Source organism: Microtus oregoni, unplaced genomic scaffold (assembly GCF_018167655.1).
Source record: "Microtus oregoni isolate MIOR12 unplaced genomic scaffold, Mior012 000006F_ref0000085, whole genome shotgun sequence".
Lineage (NCBI taxonomy): Eukaryota > Metazoa > Chordata > Mammalia > Rodentia > Cricetidae > Microtus > Microtus oregoni.
The window spans coordinates 29,670,155-29,690,228 of NW_024543065.1; the positions used below are offsets into that span (position 1 = coordinate 29,670,155).

The 20,074-nt window shown below is 48.0% G+C and overlaps 2 protein-coding genes across 2 annotated transcripts; one reads left to right on the forward strand and one right to left on the reverse strand.

Annotated features, from left to right (window-relative positions):
- Positions 1–373: 373 nt before the first annotated feature.
- On the reverse strand, positions 374–3,204 carry LOC121449503 (elongation factor 2-like). Its single transcript, XM_041653971.1, is given in 2 exon segments — positions 374–3,060; positions 3,063–3,204. Coding segments are annotated over 2 exon segments (2,571 nt in total). The 3' UTR covers positions 374–631.
- Positions 3,205–14,637: 11,433 nt separating this feature from the next.
- On the forward strand, positions 14,638–19,662 carry Cd24 (CD24 molecule). The gene is made up of 2 exons (XM_041655026.1): positions 14,638–14,798; positions 18,024–19,662. Exons 1-2 carry the CDS (start codon positions 14,730–14,732, stop codon positions 18,183–18,185), a joined length of 231 nt encoding a protein of 76 aa, XP_041510960.1. The 5' UTR covers positions 14,638–14,729; the 3' UTR covers positions 18,186–19,662.
- Positions 19,663–20,074: the final 412 nt, after the last annotated feature.

Sequence of the window (20,074 nt, forward strand, 5' to 3'; positions counted from 1 at the left end):
TTGAGACAGGAAATGTCTGTTTACAGGTGCTGAGAACAGAACTTGGATCCTCTGTAAGAGCAGTGTGCTCTTAACTGTTAAGGCTAGGCCCCCAACTCTAAACACCATAGTCAGATTAGGATTCTACCCCCTCAATATCTCATAAGGAGATAACAGTTCAACAAATGACACCTAAGGAACACACTAAAATAATACTCAACCACAGAAAGTACTAAAGAAGAATGTCAGATGTCTCGTAAGTAATGCTTGAATATTGATGACATGATAAAATAATAACATTTTGGGTACCTCAGGTATTTCCACATCAGTCATGTTTGTGGCTTGGTACTTTGGTAGCAGAAGAGGATTTATTTATTTATTTATTTTTCAACCTCTGAATGTGTTTATTTATAGACTTTTGACATCCAAGCATTTCTGAGAATGACAGCGTGGTGTCCCGCCCACCCCATGGCCCGCCAGTCCAGCCTGCAGAGGGGACTTTGCTGCCTTGGAATTCCAAAATAAATAGAATCCACGTGTTAGTGCGCAGCTATGGCAGATGGCCCCACAATCTCCGGAGCGGTACTATGAGACAGTCTCAAGGTGTCTTCTGATGGGCGGGCACCGTGCAGTGTCCGGCAGTGCCGAGCGTCTACAGTGTGTCCAGGAAGTTGTCCAGCGCCGGGATGCCCTCCTTCAGGCCTTTGCGCTTGCGGGTCTCAGCGACTACTTGGCAGGGGCGGCTGCTGTTGTCAAAGGGGTCCCCAGGCAGGATCTGCCAGTGGTCGAACACACACTGGGGGAAGGCCTGGCCACCCGTGTTGGAGCACAGATCGGCTGTGAAACCGAAGGACTCATTGACAGGCAAGTAGGCCTTGACCACAAACATGAGGGTGCCAGCCACCTGGGACTCCTCAAACACATGACCACGCTTCCTGATCAGGACACCATAGATGCCACCCACAACTTGCTCAGGACACTGGATCTCCACAAGGTAGATAGGCTCCATGAGGCGGGGCTGTGCGGTCAACACACTGGCATAGAGGCAGCGCCGGGCTGTGGGGATGATCTGGCCACCACCTCGGTGGATGGCATCAGCGTGCAGAGTCACGTCATGAACATCGAATCGCACACCACGCATGTTCTCCTCACAGAGAGCACCCTCCTTAGTGGCCCACTGGAACCCAGCCGCCACGCTGTCCTTGATCTCATTCAGGTACTGCACACCCTTGGTGATGTCCATCAGGATGTTGGGGCCGGTGCCGTCAGGCCCTAAGCACCAGATCTTGCGGGCCTCGGCTACATCCCATTCGTACTTCTCAGCCAGGTAGCGAGCCCGAGCCTTGAGCTCCTGGCGAGCAGAGACTTCTCCCTTGTCGATGTCCTCAGCCAGGCCATCAGGGAAGGGCCGGGCCTTCATGTACAGCCGGTTGTGCTTGTTGGGGGACTTGGACAGGCACAGCACATTCGACTCCTCGCTCACCCTCTCCCGGTATGAGACAACGGGGTCCGAATTCTTGATGGGGATGCAGGCATGGTCTTCTTCCAAGTCCTTGAGGCAGATCTCCAGGTGCAGCTCCCCTGCTCCAGCAATGATGTGCTCCCCAGACTCCTCGATGATGCATTGCACCATGGGGTCGGACTTGGCGAGTCGCTTCAGCCCCTCCACTAGCTTGGGCAGGTCGGCAGGGTTCTTGGCCTCCACGGCCACTCTGACGACAGGGCTGACGCTGAACTTCATCACACGCATGTTGTGCGCCTGCTTGAAGGTGGTGATCGTCCCAGTCTTCACCAGGAACTGGTCCACACCGACCAGCCCCACAATGTTCCCACAGGGCACGTCCTCGATGGGCTCCACATAGCGCCCCATCATCAGGATGGTTCTCTGGATGGGCTTTAAGTACAGGTCCGCCTTCTTCCCAGGTGTGTACTTGGGGCCCGTGATGAGGACCTTGAGTCCCGTTGACACCACCCCAGAGAACACTCTACCAAAGGCTTACAAGCGGCCTTTGTCGGAGGTTGACACCATCTTGGAGATGTACATCATGAGAGGGCCCTTGGGGTCACAGCTTTTAATGCCCATGGCAGCCTCGTCATCAGGAGGCCCCTGGTAGAGCAGCTCACAACGGTACTTCTGCGCGGTGACAGGGGAAGGCAGGTGGATGGTGATCATCTGCCCCAGAGCGACCCCTGCAGGCAGCCAGCGCCGCATCACAGCTTTGAGCAGTTGCTTGTCCTCCTTGTTCTTGTCCTCGCTGACCAGCTTGATGTCCAGCTTCTCGATCAGCTTGGCCGTCTCCTCCTTTCTGAAGTTCATGATGGCATCGAACACCTTGAAGATTGGGTCCAGGATGAGCTGGCAAAAGGTGCGAGGCAGCTTCTTTCCATCAGGGCTGTTTGCCGACTTGCTGAATTTGCCATTGGCTGGATCAAAATACCTGTCTCCCCACAGTTTCTTCATCATATCCTCCACTTTCTTGGCCCGTTCGGCTGGCCCCAGTTGGCTCTCACCCTTGGCTGCAAATTTGGCTACATACATCTCTGCGAACTGCTTCAAAGTGAAGGCCCAACCATGCAGGCCAGAGCCGAAACCCACGGTGCCCAGCACGGGGTCGATCACGATATTGCCCATGGGCCCACTCTCGCCCTCGCCGTAGGTGGAGATGATGACGTTGACATTCTCCACGATGTGCTGGAAGGTCTGGTACAGCTCCTCAGGCTCCAACTACAGCTCAAGCAGAGCACGGTCTATCTTGTTCATCATCAGCACAGGCTTGATGCGCTTGGCAATGGCCTGCCGCAGCACAGTCTCCGTCTGCACGCAGACGCCAGACACGCAGTCCACCACCACCAGAGCTCCATCGGTGACACGCAGGGCAGCTGTCACCTCCGAGAAGTCGACGTGGCCTGGGGAGTCGATGAGGTTGATGAGGAAGCCGGAGCCGTCCTTGCTCTGCTTGATGAAGTTCAGGTTGTTCTCAGACAGTTCATAGAAGAGGGAGATGGCGGTGGACTTGATGGTGATACAACGCTCCTGCTCGTCCTTGCGGGTGTCGGTGAAGCGGGTCTCCCCAGCTTGCCAGAGGCAATGATGCCGGCCTTGCATACCAGGGAGTCCGTCAGCGTGGACTTGTCGTGGTCCACGTGGGCGATGACAGACATGTTCCAGATGTTGGCTTTCTTGTCCATGATGGCACGGATCTGGTCTACCGTTTAGTTCACCATGGTTGCGGATGGCGCCGGATTCTCACGGGCAGAACAGGAGAAAGAGCTGCGCCGGCAATGGCGGCGGCTGCGGTGGAAGAGCCAGAAGAGGATTTAAATAACTCAAAGCTCTGGCCAGCTTTTGCTCAGCCCTCTGAGAAACCTCATGAAAGGCAGATGATGGTAGGGGTAAATGGTGACAAAGGAAATGAGATCGAGCTGAGAAAGCTGAACAGTTGTTTCCCACTGTGTTGTGGTGCTAAAGATGGAAGCCAGAGCCTCAAGGATGCTACTGAGCTTAACTCTAACACCCCATTGCTTCGTGCTGTGGTGGTTCACATTTGTAACCCCAGCCCTCAGGACACAGACGCAAGGGAACCTTGGGTTTGAAGGCAATCTAGGCTACACGGGAAGACTTTCAGATGCACGGGAGCTGGGGATAGAGCTCAGTTGGCGGAGTGCTTGTCTAACAGGCAGGAAAACCCTGGTTTGCTCCAAAGCACCACATAAAACTGCACGACACCACACACTTGCAATTCCAGCACTTGAGAAAGGAAGGCAGGAAGATCAAGAGTTCAAGACCACTGTTGGCTACGTAACAAGTTAGAGGCCCGCTTGGGTTATATGAGACTTGTCTTAAAAAGAAAAAAAAATCTTAACCCGTTCAGTGAGACTGAGCCACTCTCTATGAGGTACCACTTCGGTACCACCACACTGGGACCAAGTTCCCAGCATGTAGATCTCTGAGGGACAAATTACATCTAAACCATGCCACTATGTTAAATTCAATAGCTATCACAATCATTTTTACCTATGTGCCTAATAGAGAAATTTGAATTTAAAAATAGTGGTTTACATTATATTGCTGTGAGTCTCCAAACATTTCATGTAGCTTATGTTGTCCAGTGTACTCAGCTGGACACCATATCTTTAGCACCACACTTATTGCTGAGCTCGTGGACTTAAAAAAATAGCCTGTGGGCTGGAGAGATGGCTCAGCGGTTAAGAGCATCGCCTGCTATTCCAAAGGTCCTGAGTTCAATTCCCAGCAACCGCATGGTGGCTCACAACCATCATGAGGTCGGGTGCCCTCTTCTGGCCTGAAGGCATATATTGTATACTAAATAAATAAATATTTTTAAAATATTAGCCTGTGTGCTTGAGAGAGTGTGTGTGTGCAGGTTACACAGTGTCTGCTCAGAAGTCAGAGGACAACGGTCAGGAGTTGGTTCTAACATATCCTCCTCCACCCCCACCCCCAGGCAGGGTCTTTTTTGCTTTTTCGCTACATACTCCAGGTTAGCCTGCTTGGGTGCAGGGGATTGTACCCCCGTGGTCAGGATTTTTCAGGCAAGTGCTTTTTACCCTCACTGAGGCCTTGCTGTTGATTTGACAGGATTTAGAACCCTCTAGGAGACCTCAGGGCTGTCTTCCAGAGTGTTTCCCGAGAGATGTGACCGAGGAGGGAAAAAAAAAAAATCCATCTGAAATGTGAGGGCACTGATTGGCTGAGGTCTGGACTGCCACGTGACCTCCCAAGTGCTGGGATTAAAGGCATATGCCACCACTGCTGGGAAGACTTGACTTAAAAACAAAAACAAACAAACAAGCAAACAAGTAGCAACAAAATGCTTCTGGATAAGAGGTCGGATCAGAGAACACACTGCCAGGCGGCCTCTAAGGAAATCATAAAAGACAGACACTACTTCAGAATGAAAAGATGGAAAAAGATATTCTAAGTAAATGGAGCCAGAAAAAAAAAACAAAAAAAAAAACAACTACCACTGTTTAGGTACCTGGCAAAACAGACATCAAGCCAAAAGTAGTTAGAAACGATAAAGGTCTCTGTACTGATGATTAAGGTACTAAAGTGATGGCTCAGGGGTTAAGAGCACCGGCCGCTCAGGTTGTTCAGTCCTGGGGAATCCAATGCCCTCTTCTGGCCTCTGTGAGTACTGCATGCATGTCGTGCACAGTCATGATGTAAACAAAATATATATGTAAAATGACAAATAAATAAATATAAAAAAGTAAAAACCAAACAAAACTCCCCTGCACACTGTTGTATGATAAATGTGTCATTGAAGAAATTAGAAAAGAGAATTAAAAATTCCTAAAATCAAGGCTGGATGCGGTGGTACAAGCCTTTAAACCTAGCATTTGAGAGGCCGAGGCAGGATGAGTTCTGTGAGTTCAAGGCCAGCCAGAATTGCACAGAGAAACCCTGTCTAGAAAAACCAAAAACAACACCAGCGGTGGTGGCACACACCTTTAATCCCAGCACTTGGGAGGCGGAGGCAGGTGGATCTCTGTGAGTTCGAGGCTAGACTGTTCTACAAGAACTAGTTCCAGGACAGGCTCCAAAGCTATAGAGAAACCCTGTCTCGAATCCTCCACCCTCCCCAACCCTCCCCCAAAAGGAAAAAGACTTCCTGAACAGAACTCCAGCTGTTGAGAAATAAGGCACACAGTTGGCAGATGGGACCACGTGGAAGGAGAAAGCTTCTGCAAAGGGGACAGATAATTGAGTGGAGACAGCTTCTAGAATGGGAGAAAATGTTTGCTCACTACACACCTGGCAGAGAATTAGTATTTAGCATATACAAAGAATAAAAGGTAAACAATAAAACAGATGAACCAATTGAAATAATGGGTTTCAGACTGAACTGAGTTCTCACAAGAAGGCACAGTCCGTAAGTGTCCTAAAAGTGCTCAATGCCCTTAGCCGCCAAGTAAATACAAATTAAAACTACCTTGAGATCTATTTCTCCCTACTCAGAATGTCTGTCACCAAGAAATGAATGACAGCAGATGTTCATGCTCGTGAGGATGTGGGGAATGGAACAAACCCTTATTCACGGCTGGAAGGAGGACAGACTGGCTTCCCGTTCATATCTTCCCAGTGGGGAAGTGTAGAAAGAACAAGGCATGGAAGGAAAAACAGACATCTTTTCTTGGAAGAGGGAAAGAGTTTGCCTCATGTTTTCTGACTCCAGGAGATCCCAGGAATTGCTGCTGCTGCCCTGAGGTCACGCTGGCCTCAGCCAAGGGTTGGCCTCATTGACACCAGTGGCAGTGGCACACAGCTTGAAGCAGGGCCTGGCTGTTTTGGGATTGTGTGGCATTTGTGGCTGATCAACTGCACCAGTTACCCTAGTTATTTCATTAATCTCCCAGAAATATGGCTACCCATTTGTGACCAGAACATTGTCATTGTTTTCTCTTGAGTGAACAGCGGGGAGGCAGAAGTCGTGTGCACAGCGGCTCCCAAGCCTGGACTGTGTAACCTCCCTCTCAATTCTCAGGCTCTCTTTCTACACACACACACACACAGTTTTCCCGTGTTCTTCTATCGCATTTATTTATATATGTATGTGGGTCACACACAAGCTTGTGCCACAGGATACAGGTGGAGAACAGCAAATTACCATGTGAGCTGGGGACATCAGACTCAGGTCACAAAGCTGGGTAGCAAACCCCTTTAACACTGAGCCATTTCACTGGCCCCTAACTACATATATCCTTTCCAGATGTTAGGTGTTGGGAGCTGTGCAGCCTAGTCTCACCTGTCTGTCTTTTACAAAGAGATGGAGACATGGGACCCTCTTGTAGAAAAGGGAATTTATAAAAATATATCTTACGGATGTAAAATAATTGTCTGGGTTTGAATATTATTGTCCTTAAAGCGTTGTGCCCATGTCTATTGCTTTTAACTTTGTAACTGCAAGTATCTACCAGCTGACATAAGTACTGTAACAGCAGGGTGTGTCTGGCTCAATATTTAGTTAAGCCTGCAAAAATGCTTAACTCTATGTCTAGAATAAGGTAATGCAACTGATAGGAAGGTGTATTGGGGAAGCATAAAGGGAACAATGGGGGCTTTCATATTGATCATGGTATATTCCTTAAGTTATGATGTATTTCTTAAAGTCAAAAGTAGAAGCCAGTAATTGCTGTGGGACAATGGTCTTGTGCTTTGTAAAGATTTGTTACTTGTACTGTTTTAATAAAATGCTGATTGGCCAGTAGCCAGGCAGGAAGTATAGGTAGGGCAACCAGGCAGGAAGTAGAGGTCTGGCAACGAGAACAGGAGAATTCTGGGAAGAGGAAAGACTCAGTCTGCAGTCATCACCCAGAGAGAGAGGAAGCAAGATGAGAACGCCTCTCTGATAAAAGGTACCAAGCCACGTGGCTAACACAGACAAGAGTTATGGGTTGAGATATAAGAATTAATTAATAAAAAGCCTGAGCTAATAGGCCAACTAGTTTATAATTAATTTAAGCCTCTGTGTATTTCTTTGGGACTGTGTGTTTTTTTGGGACCGAATGGCTGCAGGACCGGGTGGGACAGAAAACCTCTGGCAATAAGTAATAAAGCTATTCATGTAACCCTGGTGAGAAAAAAATCTGTTTAAACATATATAATGAATAGAAGATGGCCTGAGCTATTCAGTGCCACTTGAGTACGATCCACTTGGTGGTTAAAGTTTTCCTTGGGCTGACACCCCTTTCCTGCTTGGCTTGGGATCTGAACCTGACTAGCTGGCAGTTAGGGATTGAACTCTGGGTCTTGTACATAGTAATTTATTTATTTTGAGACAAGCTCTTTCTATAGCCCTGGATGACCTGGAACCTTTTATGTAGGATCTGGTTTGCCTTGAACTCATAGAGAGCCAACTGTCTCTGCCTCCCAAGTGCTGAGATTAAAGGCATGCACTTCTATGCCTGGCATTTTATTTTATGTGTATGACTGGTTTGTCTGCATAAATGTTTGTAACCATTTGTGTGTCTAGTGCCCAAGGATGTCAGAAAAAGGTGTTGAATCCCCTGGGACTGGAGTTACAGATAGTTGTGAGTTTTATGTGGGTGCTGGGATCCAGGTCCTCTCCAGGAGCAACAAGTGAGCCTAACTGCTGAGCCATCTCTCCAGCCTCTGCATCACTTTAACCTGCAAAGAAATGTTTAAATGAATATTGAGAAGAACCTTTGTTTTTAAACCAGAGCTCTGTTGAGTTTAACCCAGGTACCCTTCTTCAGCAGAGACAGTTAAGTCCCTCTGGTCCTCTTGGAATGGATGAGAAGAACAAATGCTTTTTCCTTAGACTGACATCCTAACACTGTACTGAACAAGATGTAAGTCCTCATCTGCTTTCCATATGCTGGCTGTGAGCCTGGAAGAGCCCTGTTAACAGATTTAGAACAGATTTTACCAAGATGGGAAATGCCCTGTTTCTGGTAGCATTTCCTTTGACATTCCATTGTTCTTTTGAGTTGTAAAAATATTTTATCCAACTTTCCAGTCTACTTAAAACCTCACTAATCTCTCACAGAGTAAGAGTCCTTGTAGCTTTAGCCCTAACAAAACATTAAAATCTGAGAACAAGCTTGGGGTATAGCTCAGCGGCAAGGCACATATGCTAAATTCACCCAGCACCAACCCCCTCTAACAAGAGCCTCCAGTCCTCATGAAACCAGAGGGACACAGAAGTGGGACAAAGTCATGCAAGTGTTAATACGCATAGACTCTCGCCTTCTTCCAATTTCACTGCTCCGGAGCAGAGGATCATGGGACTCAGCCTGCCAGCGGCACATGGTGCACACTCCAGTGGTCCAGACTTCTTTTGTGAGGCGCAAGTGGGATTTCCTTTCGTCTAGAACTTAATTATCCCCGTTAGGCCCGGGCTCTGCCTCCTGCCCCCGGAAGGAGCCCACCCAGCTCAGGCCTTCCCAGGAGGCTGAGACTGTCCCCTGAAGCTTTTCTCCCTCCACAGTCCCCGTAATTCCAGGAATTGGGGTGAGTAACTGACATTTGCAATGTGAGCTCTTTTTCTATAGCATAGTCCCCCTGTTTTTTCTTCATTTTTGCCATGAACCGTGTTGTATATGTGTGTGTGCGCCCGCAATGCACACGTATGTACCACCTGGACTTGAAGGAATGTAGTCTCACAGTTGTTACAGAACAGGAGGATGAAATGAGGAAAAGCTAGACTTTCTGTCCAAGAACCCGTGAGTGATGAACCAAGAGCTCCCAAGGCAGGCCGCGAAAGCAATTCCGAGGCCACGCGGTACAGAAAGTCAGCTTCCTGTAAACATGCTTTGTGTGAGTTGGGAAGGCCAAGGCCACAGAATACTCTACTTGCTAATTTGTCCAAATAATTTGGTGTTTTGTGAATGTGTAATAGTACAGCTGGTTTACAATGAAATGTCATGGCTGCGTCCTGGCCTCAAACTCTCCTCGGTGGCAAAGATTACCAGTGTCATGTAATCTTTGGAAAGAGTTTTTCTTTGACTTTAGAACAAAACAAAACAACAAACCATAGTATGCTCAATGTATTGGATCGTTTCACAGAGAAACCCTGCCTTGAAACCCCCATGCCCAAAAAAGAATTTATCATAGAGATTTCTATATAATACATATACAGACATATAACATATATGTTACATATGTATGTGCACACATTAATACATATACTATATAAAAGAATTTAATGTTCCTTTGCAGCTTAAATGACTGTAATATTTTATAGTATAAATAAATTATGATTTCTTCAGCCAGGCCTCAATTTCTGGATAATTACGTGATTTTTCAGTTTGTTACCACGTGGCAACTAATTATTGCACATTAATCCTTCATCCTACAAGTTGGTTCTCCCCCTCCCCCAGACAGGGTTTCTCTGTGTAGCTCTGGATGTCTTGGAACTCACTTTGTAGACCAGGCTGGCCTCAAACTCACCGAGATCTGCCTTCCTCTGCCTCCTGAGTGCTGGGATTAAAGGTGTGCGCTACTACCGCCCAGCTATACAAGTTTATCTCTGGACTAAATTTCACATGATTATTAACATTGGAGACTCAGTTGCCAGAGGCAGACATGCAATATTAACACTAACAAATGTATACTTTCCTACGGGACCTAAGAGTTTTTCTCACATCCTTGCCAACACAATAATTCATAAAACTTTAAATTTGGGCCAAAGACTTTAAGAACTCCTCCTTTATTTTTTAATACTTTTAATTCCCTTAAACAAAAGCAACAACAATACACTAGGGGCTTTCAGTCTGGGTCACCTTACTTCATCTGCATGTAAAAGTAGCCCGGACTGTTTCTGTTTACAGTTGTTTGCTTGTTGGGTAAAGCTGAATATCTGGGGGAATTTGAAGCAATCTAGAGGAAAAAAAAATGACCTCACTGCAAAAGAAACTCACAGTGCTTATTAGCTTCCTGAGCATCAAAAATTCTGGCTTTTTTATTAGCATAAAGGGAGATGTTCACTTCATTTATTGACAGCGCGCGCTGATAATCCCTGTGGCCAGCAGAGGGCAGCACATCCCCACAGAGTGTCTGAGAGAAGCCACCGGCCGATTCTGCCGCTTCAGCAGGGACCTCAGGCCACACCAGCCAGAATGCTAAGCAACTTGGTCACTTCCCCTGCCTGAGTTTAGAACTGGCGAGAGTGAAGGACAAAGCTTGCCTATAGGACCTAGAAAAACTGAAGAATTGAATGCCAGCTGAGTGAAGGGCAGCACAGAATTAAGAAAGAGTATTGTGAGCACAAACATCATTGAATAGAAGGGAATTTTAATTAAATTCCAGGCACTGTTTGTATAATAAAGCACAGAGGCATATTTTATTGCATTAACACCTTATTTCACATCCATTTTGCTAAAAACTGACAAACACATCAGATAATTTAGCTCTGTACTTTATCTTGGTTTTTTCTCTAGAAATAAGACTTACCGTTTTAAATCAAAATGCAAATTAACCTTTCTTACTATTAGCCCATTTATCCGATATTGAGTGCTCAGTGTAGAAGATACGGGGTGTGCGTGTGTGTGTGTGTGTGTGTGTGAACAAGACATAGTCTCTGCACCCTTAGCCCCACTCCCAGGTCCTGGAATTGAATCTCGGGCCTTGCTGCATGCTCGGCTAATGGTCTCCGCTGGGCTCTATCCCCAGTCCTTTTATTCCTACTTTGAGACAGGGTCTTGATAGGTTTCCAGGTTAGCATTGCACTCACAATCCTCCTGCCGTAGCCCCTCCTCTCTCCTTTCTCTCTTTCTTAGTTGGCAATACCAGGGACTGAACCGAGGGCCTTGTACATTCTGGGTGAGTTGTACCACTGAGCTATACCATCTACCCAGGTCCCTGTTCTTTGCAGCAAAGCAGAAGTAATTTGGAACTTTGCAACTTGGGCGGTGGCATCATAACTGACTCGGTGGCTGCGGCCAGGTTTCTTAACATCTCTGTGCCTCAGAGTAAAAATGACAGCCACACCATTTGTGCTGCTGACCTCACCGATACACGCATAAAATGTCACATGAGGGCTGGCCAGATGGCTCCGTGGGGAAAGGTGCTTACCACGGAGCCCAACGACCCGAGTTTGAATCCCCAAACTTGCATGGTAGAAAGAGAACTGACTTCTGCAGGTTCTCTTCTGTCCCTCACATGTGTGTTGTGGCACATAGAGCCCCTCCTCCTCAACACAAAGTGAACAGAACACGGAGGAAAAAAAAAAAAAGAAAAAAAAACCCCACATACACATACTTGGGACGGTGTGTGTGTGTGTGTGTGTGTGTGTGTGTGTGTGTGAAGAGATCGAGGGATTTCAAAAGCCACAGAATAATGCCCACAGCAACAGCAGAGGCAGCTTGGTGCATTCTTGTGAAAGCAAGCACCCTGCTAAATGTCAGAATTCGTTCAGTTAGGGCTGTGTCCCCTGTACATAGGTGCAGTCACAGGTGCGGTCCGCAGAGATGCTGGAAAGCAGACAGGCTCCTGGGAACAGGTGGAGCAGGATTTAAATCCGGGCTGGACTCTCCTGAGCGCAGCAATCAGTCTAGCTGGTCAGCATTCCTTTTGGTGGTGCCTGCAGGAAGTGTGTGTCTTACTCGTAAAATTTTACCCAGAATGTCAGGCTACAGAGCTGTAGTCCCCGGCATTCCGGAGGCTGAGGCAGAAGGATTTAAGAGTTTGAGGTCAGCCAGAGCTACACGGTGACTGTCAAAGAGCAGCGAGAAAGTAGGTCAGAGACAGTTTCAGGAAAACTGATCTTAGTTCTGACATTTTCACACACGTATTAATACATAAACTAATCAGTTTCAGAATCACTCCATGCAGTATTTTCTCTGTGAAATGGAAATTGGACGTGTGCGATGGTGCTAGCTATCAGTGGCTAAGAGAAAAGAAAAACTGTGGCAAGCTGGAAAAGCAGGAAGAACAGACTCACAAACAAGAAGCTCAAAGCCGAGCTCTACTTCTGGCTTTAAGAGCAGTAGGTCAGGAGGGGCATGAAGCCTGTTCCCTTCTGGGCTAAGCTTCTGGGCCCAGTGAAGTTCCACAAGAGCTTCTTGGGAGATGGGCAAGAGGCCTGCTGGGAATTCTGCATGTCTTCCGCTGTGGAGGAGGTGGGTTCAGGTGGAGGACCCGTACACCTCACCCATTGTGGGCACTGCCTCAGCCCCTTGTTGTTTTGAATCACGGAGATCGAAGGAAGATAAATACTTTTTGTTTCCTGCTAGCTCCAGGCAGGGAGCAAACATCCAGAGAGAGCGAGCACTCACCCTCATACACAGTACTCTTTTGTTGTTTGTCTTGATTATGAGTCAGGGGTCTTACTATGTAGCCCAGGCCTCCTGGAACTTGTAGACCAGGCTGGCCTTACAGTGAGTGATCTTCCTGCCTCCGCCTCTGAGAGCTCCAGTTCCAGGCATGCGCTTCCACACCTGGGGCACAATAATTGCTTAATAATCCATCAATTATAGTACATTTTACCAAGGAAGACACTGCCTTCCGCCCCAAGTACCAATGTCTCACAGCATTTGAGCCCCGACAGCCCGACTCCAGAGGCTGTATTGTTAACCACGGCCCCAGCACACTTCCTTAAGTTAATACCAAGAATGGGTAGCGCGGGTAGTAAGTAGTTCCACAGGCCTGTCCTGGGGAACCTCTGAAGACAGGGCGCTTGGGATTAGGAGCTACTGAGTCAGTCGTACTGGAAGAGGAGTGCTGGGGCTCTGCACAGAACAGCATTTCTCTACAGTGTGGTAACTGTTAAACAGGAAAGTCCACTGGAGCTAGACAAAAATTCCTGTGTTCCCAAGCACAGCTACACGTGGAAAGTTACTGAGAGGATGTGGCTGGCCGGTGAGGCTCAGGCCAATGCAGTCACAAACCGACGACTATGGATTCCATTGTTTAGTTTGCTCCCATAAAACTAACCTTGTTTTTATGAGGCTGTTCTGCAAAAATTGAAATTTAAGCAAATTTCCATCGTTGCTAGGTTTGGTCTGTTTTGTTTTTAGGTCTGTAAAACACGTGGGCTAAACTTGAAATCGAAAGGTCTAAGTCCCGTGATTAAAAATTTAAAAAGTCTACCATTAAATTATTTTAAAATTTGCTTTAAAGTTTTCACAATAGAAGGGCTGAGAGATTCCATTAAAATGTGCAGACAGATGACTAAATTTTTTCCCACCGGCTTATCAGATTACTAACTGGCAACTATGGAAAGAACTGGCTTGATCGTGAAAGCGTTCGCTTTTCAAACGAATCACGGGCAAGTGCTGTCCCACAGAGCTACAAAAAGCGCGTTCCCCAGGAATCCCGAGTTCTGGTGGGACCCGCGGCCGCGGCAATTGGGGGAGGGGTGTCCCCAGGGTGGGAAGTCTCGTTGAGTCCTGGTCCCTAAGCCCAGACGGGCTGGAGAGCATTGGGACCGACTCCCAGTCCCTCATGGTGTCCCGCCCCGTAGCCGTGCGCAGCCGGCTGTTCCCCAGGTCGGGGTGGAGGCCGCCGGAGTAGCCGGGGTGCGCTCCGCTGGATACAGGACTAGAGGAGCTCAAAACACAAAGCCAGCAGCTGCAGGGGCAGTCACCCAGCGGAGCATACTCACGGCTGGGGCTAGGGGTCCCTGCGATCCCTGCCGTGCAGCCGCCCAGGGCCAGCGCGAGGCGGCGCCGGGTCTCCTTGCCAACCCCGCGCGCCGCGGCCAAGGGTCCTGCCAAACCTGCCCAGTTCCCCCCTTGCTACCGACCCTTGAGAAAACCCAGCCCGGAGCTCCGTGTAGCCCGCGCGGCGCCTGCGGCTCCGACTTTTCGTGTTGGGGGGTAAGATGGCAGGGCCCGGGAAACAAAGGAAACTTGGGCCGGGCGGCGTGTGTGGTTCGCGTGCTCGCCCCGGGTCCCGTGTGGGAGTCGCCTGCGCCTGTGCACGCAGCTCGCCTCGGGGAACCCTAGCCCAGCCAGAACCCGCGACGCCCGCCCACCTGCCGCGCTGGCCGCCCCGGGACATCCCAAGTGGCTCCGGGCTGGGTGCAGGCGGCGGGGGAGGGGGCGCGAGAACTGCGCGCGGGGGGTGGCGGGGCGGGGAGGCGGCCGGGGAGGAGGAGAGCTCGGGTGGGCGGGCGCCGCACGTCACGGCTATTGTGGCTGTCCCGGTATATAAGGTCCCGCCGGCCCGCCGCGCTCCCCACCTTGCCTGCGCCCACGCGAGCCCAGCAGATCTCCACGCAGCGAGCATCAACAGAGTCGCGCCGCGCGCCGACGGAGCGGACATGGGCAGAGCGATGGTGGCTAGACTGGGACTGGGGTTGCTGCTTCTGGCACTGCTCCTACCCACGCAGGTGAGGCCCTGCGCTTGGTGTGGCACTGGGGCCGCGCCCTGGGGGTGTGTGCGTGTGGAGGAGGGATGAAGTCCCTATCTCCGGCCACGCACTGGGGTAGGGAGAGAATTTTGTGTGACTGACTTGAGGAATCCACGATGTGGACTCCCTCGAGAGAGCGCCCCTTCCCCTCCCACTGAGAATCTTCGGGCTTCCAGCGAACCACACAAAGAGAGGAGAGAGGGGACGGTCCCCCTCGGGGAGCGTGGCACACGCCCATCCTCCATCGTCCAAACTGGTTTGGGGATCGCCCAGGAAGCCCTGGCTGAGGTTCTACCTCCCACCCTAATCCTCTGTCCTGAAGCTTAGCTAGGGACCCCCCAATGCTACAAACTCCCACGGTGCAACCTCACACCTCCATCCCTGACCACCTTAGGGGCTCCAACTCCGGCTAGATCCGCTAGCTCTAGGGAGGCGGAGCGGCAGGACTTTAGTGTTCCGAGTGTTCGTCAGGCTTTGTCCCAGCCACCGCCGCTTTTTCTTTAGATCTGTCCCGGGTACAGATCTCACCCCCAACACCGAGGGTGGCGCTGCTCTGGCTGCGTTGGCGAGAGGCTGAAGGCGCCGCGCCCAGAATAAGACCTGAGTCTGGGAGATCAGGGAGCGACTCGGAAAAGCAGCCCATGGCTTTCCACCTCCTTCGATTCGCTCTGGAGTGTCGCCCCTGAAAAGTTAGGTGCTCTGAGTCGTTGGTCCCTAGACAAATAGGCTCCGGGCTCACCTGGGAGAGCAGCCCAAGAGCTTGGAGCGCGCTTCGCCTTCCCCACCGTACCCCATTGTCTTTTTGTGGGTTGGCTGTGCCCAGGAGCCTTCCTCAGCCCCCCACCCGCCACCCATGGAGGAGGGGCTCGGCCTCTAGAAACCCGCTGGTTTCACTCACCCAGATTTCCTTCTCCCCAGTCCCTCACCCCTATCGAAATGTTAAGAGGGAGGTTTTGATTAAGCAAATCAAGGGAGCTTGATGGAGGAAACTGTTTAATGCCAATTTAATAATTAAGATTTAAAAATTGTTAATAGTGTTGGAGAGAACCCCTAGACTTTCAGATTGGTACACTAGGTTTTTTTTTCTTTTTTCTTTTTTGCCACCTGCTGTACTAAAAGCTCTTTATATAAATAAAGAACAGTTATTTTCCGGTGCCCCAGACAGGCTCCGTGTTTTAAACAATTCAGCATATTAATGTTCTTTTCATGGGAATGCCACTTCCTGATAGGACAGGCTCTGTCTTACACACAGTAGGCGCCCAGTAAGTATAATTGACTGGACCAGGTTTTTGTTGTGGGCAGTCTACTTTGGATACAGTTTGTACATTTCTTTAGTCAATATTTGCTTAATGGCCTTACGCGTGTAGAACAAAAGGCGCTAGTGCTGATATAGGAGGGTTTATCTTCGGATCAAGGGGCTGCTTAATGTACGGGTGGCTCGTTACTTGGTGCCACGTCGTCCTCCCTGTTGCCTGTAATCGGAAGCTCTTGCGAGCCCTGGCAAACCCTCCCTTTCAGTGAGGGCTGAAAACTCGGATCAGCCTTTGTTCCATGACAAAGGAGAGTATCACGTGCCTCGCTGGACTGTGCATTTCGTGGCTCGCAAAAGCAGCGGTGGCTATGCCACTAGGATGCTGGGACACAAGGGGAAGCCTTGGTTCCTGGCCACAGCGCTGAGCTAGTGACCAGGCGTTGAGACAGTGAGATTTAACTTCAAACCCTGCCTTTTGTGAAGATAGGATGCTTTAACTGAAGTCCTTCTGCCTTAGATCAAGGACTCTTCAGTATTTCTGAAATTTAGATGAGAGTAATCATTGTTTTTATTAACCTCCAGTGCTTGTGATCAAATCCAAGGGCCTGCAGATGCTAGAAAGTGTTCTGCCAGTGCTATCCATCCCTAGGTGGTTAGCTCCCATTTTTCAATTTAAGATAAATATTGTGGCCAGTTTTGGGAAGGGTTATAATTTCAAGATTTCAAAGGAGCAGATAGGATACCCTATGTGCTTTTAAGTTTTAAATGTTAAGGTATTTCCTTGAGGTAATTTGTTGCCAGGCTGTGTGAAACCAGAAAGACTCAGCATACCAGGATGGACCATGACCCAACAAACTAGTACCAGAGACCTTAATCATCTCACAAGTGTGTGCACACATCCCCCAGACCCCTCATACTACACACAAGTATTTTGTTTGTTTGTTTGTTTGTTTTTGTTCTTGTTTTTGAGACAAGTCCTATTGAATAACCCTAATTGGCCTGGAATTTGATCTTTAGACCAGGCAGGTCTTGAACTTAGAGAGACCTGCCTGCCTCTGCCCCCTTCTAAGTGCCAGGATTCAAAGTTTGTGCCACAACTCTGAGCCACATACTAGCCGTAAAATCCAGGCTGGCCTTAAGTTCTAGATCTCTGTTTCAAATTTTCTGGTGCTAGGGTTACAAATTTAAGCCACAACCTGGCCCAACTTAAAAACGTCCCCTTGTCTAGGGAAACAGGAAACCTTGCTGCAATGCTAGCAAATCCATATAATACCAGAAACCAGACTAATCAGATCTTTTATTAGATTATGCAGAGTTAGAAACAGTCCTGCTCTTGGCGCTTATGTAGTCTGGAGATCTCTTTGTTTTTTGAGACAGGGTCTCCTGTAGCCAAGGCTGGCCTTGAACTCTTGATCCTCTGCCTCTGCCTCCCAAATGCTAAGATGGTGCCTCACCACACCTGGCTTGAAGAACTTTTATTCTTATTTATATTCTTTAGGTATCTATATAGGTGGTTTTAAAATTCGGATAGGTAGGACCGAGTGAACTCAGAATTTAAAGTTGTGGCTAAGAGGACAATGGGGATGAGCAAACTTTTTTTTTTCCCCACGAGACGGGGTTTCTCTGTAGCTTTGGAGCCTGTCCTGGAACTAGCTCTTGTAGACCAGGCTGGCCTCGAACTCACAGAGATCCATCTGCCTCTGCCTCCCAAGTGCTGAGATTAAAGGATTAAAGGCATGTGTCACCACCACTCAGCTGGGAAGAGCAAATTTAGGGGGACTCAGGGACTGGAGGTGTAGATCAGGGGTGGAGCTATCCCCCAAATCCTGTACTTGATTTCTTCTCCGGCAGCAACAATAACTATTATCTGCTTGAGTGTTATTAGAGTGTAAATGGAACTAGCTATGAATGATTCTGAAAATTCATCTGTGATTTTTTTTAATGTATTTTAGATTTATTGCAACCAAACATCTGTTGCACCGTTTTCAAGTAACCAGAATATCTCTACTGCCCCAAACCCAACTAATGCCACCACCAGAGCAGGTGGCAGTGCCCTGCAGTCAACAGCCGGTCTCCTCGCCGTCTCACTTTCTCTTCTACATCTCTACTGTTAGAGACTCAGGCCAAGGAACGTCTCTACTTCCCCATCTTCTAGACCCACCCCAGATGATAACCACAAGTCCAGTGACCCAGAAGAAACAGGTCCACATCAAATTTGCTATTACCACACCTCAACAGAAAACACTGAGAATTCACGTGAAGGGTTTGACAGTTGGTGAATGCCAATATTGAATCTGCTGGAGTTTTATGATCATGGCGAAGATAACAGCCCGAGCTAACATGATTTCCTTGAATGTGGCTTAAGAAATGTGGACACTTAAAACTCTAACTTGAAATCATCGTAGGTTTTTTGTAGAGATAATAATGGGATGTGGGACGGAGATTCAGTTTTCATTGGCTCATTCAACCTATAAGGCCATAACATGGTTAGGTGACCTTAAGAAGCTTCTCTGATGCTATTTATGTATATGTTGGAAGGAACTACCAGGTGTTACTTTAAATCCTCATTGTATTGTTTCCTTACTACTAACTTAATATGCTAAGCTCTAGGTAAAGTTCTCCATTGTTGAGCTGTTCTCTTTGGAATTGAACATTTTCCCCACTCCAGTGACCTTAGTGACATTATATTTGACCTTTATTAATAATTGACATGTGCCAGGCAACAACGGATTGGAATCCACCCCCAAATCCAGCCATCATTAAATACATCTTATTTCAAAAGTCAAATAGTAGGCATTTTCCATCATCTTTTCTCACAAAGTGTGCCAGATTCCCTTACGTAAACTGGTTCCAGAGAGCAGAATTATGTTGACCTCAGCCAGTTTCAAAATGCTGCTTTTTATTTCTGCATATGTTGAGGGGTTTTCATAATTTAAAGTGTGGTCTGTTAGGAAGGCAAAATTATGAATCTTGAAATTCTAAAGGCAAATATGCAAAAGAGCCAAAACCATAAACCTAGCATTTGGGGCGTGAAGCCTGGAAGCTAACTTGCATTGAATTCACAAAGTCTTTTATACAATTTCTGTAAATACTTTTTTTTTAAAGCAGAGAAACAAAACAATGGATCAGAATAGCCACATTTGGGATACTTTGGTTATCAGTTCATATTTTTAGATAGTTTGACATTGGTCCTGTGCCTGAAAGGGAGCTTGGCTTTACCGTGAGTTTTTCCAATGCCTTGATACACACATCCCTTCTAAAACATAGACATTCCTTGAAAAAAATCTTTCGTTCGCATGGTCACACACTGATGCTTACACATTCTGGGATCTAATATGGCCGCAGTAGTCTTGATAACCAGTCATTTTCTCCACCTTCAGAAACTTGCCTGGGAGCAAGGAGATCTCACAGACCCAAAGCTACCGTGTGTGTGAATGAACACTCCCTCTCGCCTCTTACCTGAATGCTGTACATCTATTTGATTGTATATTGTGTTTGTGTATTTATGCTTTGATTCATAGTAACTTCTCATGTTATGGAATTGATTTGCATTGAACACAAACTGTAAATAAAGGAAAGAAATGGCTGAAAGGGTAGTCTGTTGATTTTTTTTTCTTTTTTTTTGGTTCTCTTTCGTTTTTCGAGACAGGGTTTCTCTGTGTAGCCCTGACTCTCCTGGAATTTGCTTTGTAAACCAAACTGGCCTTGAATTCACAGAGATCCTCCTGCCTCTCTGCCTACCAAGTGCTGGGATTGAAGGTGTGCACCACCACTGCCTGGCTGTGTCTGTTGAAATTTTGAGTGTTTCTTGTACAATAAGCATAAATGATCATGGCTGTTAAATAAGCCATCGAGGCTTCATCTTAACTGAAATATTGCGTGTTTGAAAGGCCAGCTAGCAGCAGGTTGGGCCACAGAATTTCATCCACCTCCTTTGTCTCCTGAGTGCAGGGCTCCAAGTTGACATCTGTAAGCCTTTCGTGAGGCACACCTACTTACTCAA

Bases quoted from the DNA above. Each gene is read 5' to 3' on its own strand.
- Cd24 (XM_041655026.1), top strand. From the start codon at position 14,730: ATGGGCAGAGCGATGGTGGCTAGACTGGGACTGGGGTTGCTGCTTCTG. The intron at 14,799-18,023 runs GTGAGGCCCTGC...AATGTATTTTAG, and splicing joins CACTGCTCCTACCCACGCAG to ATTTATTGCAACCAAACATC.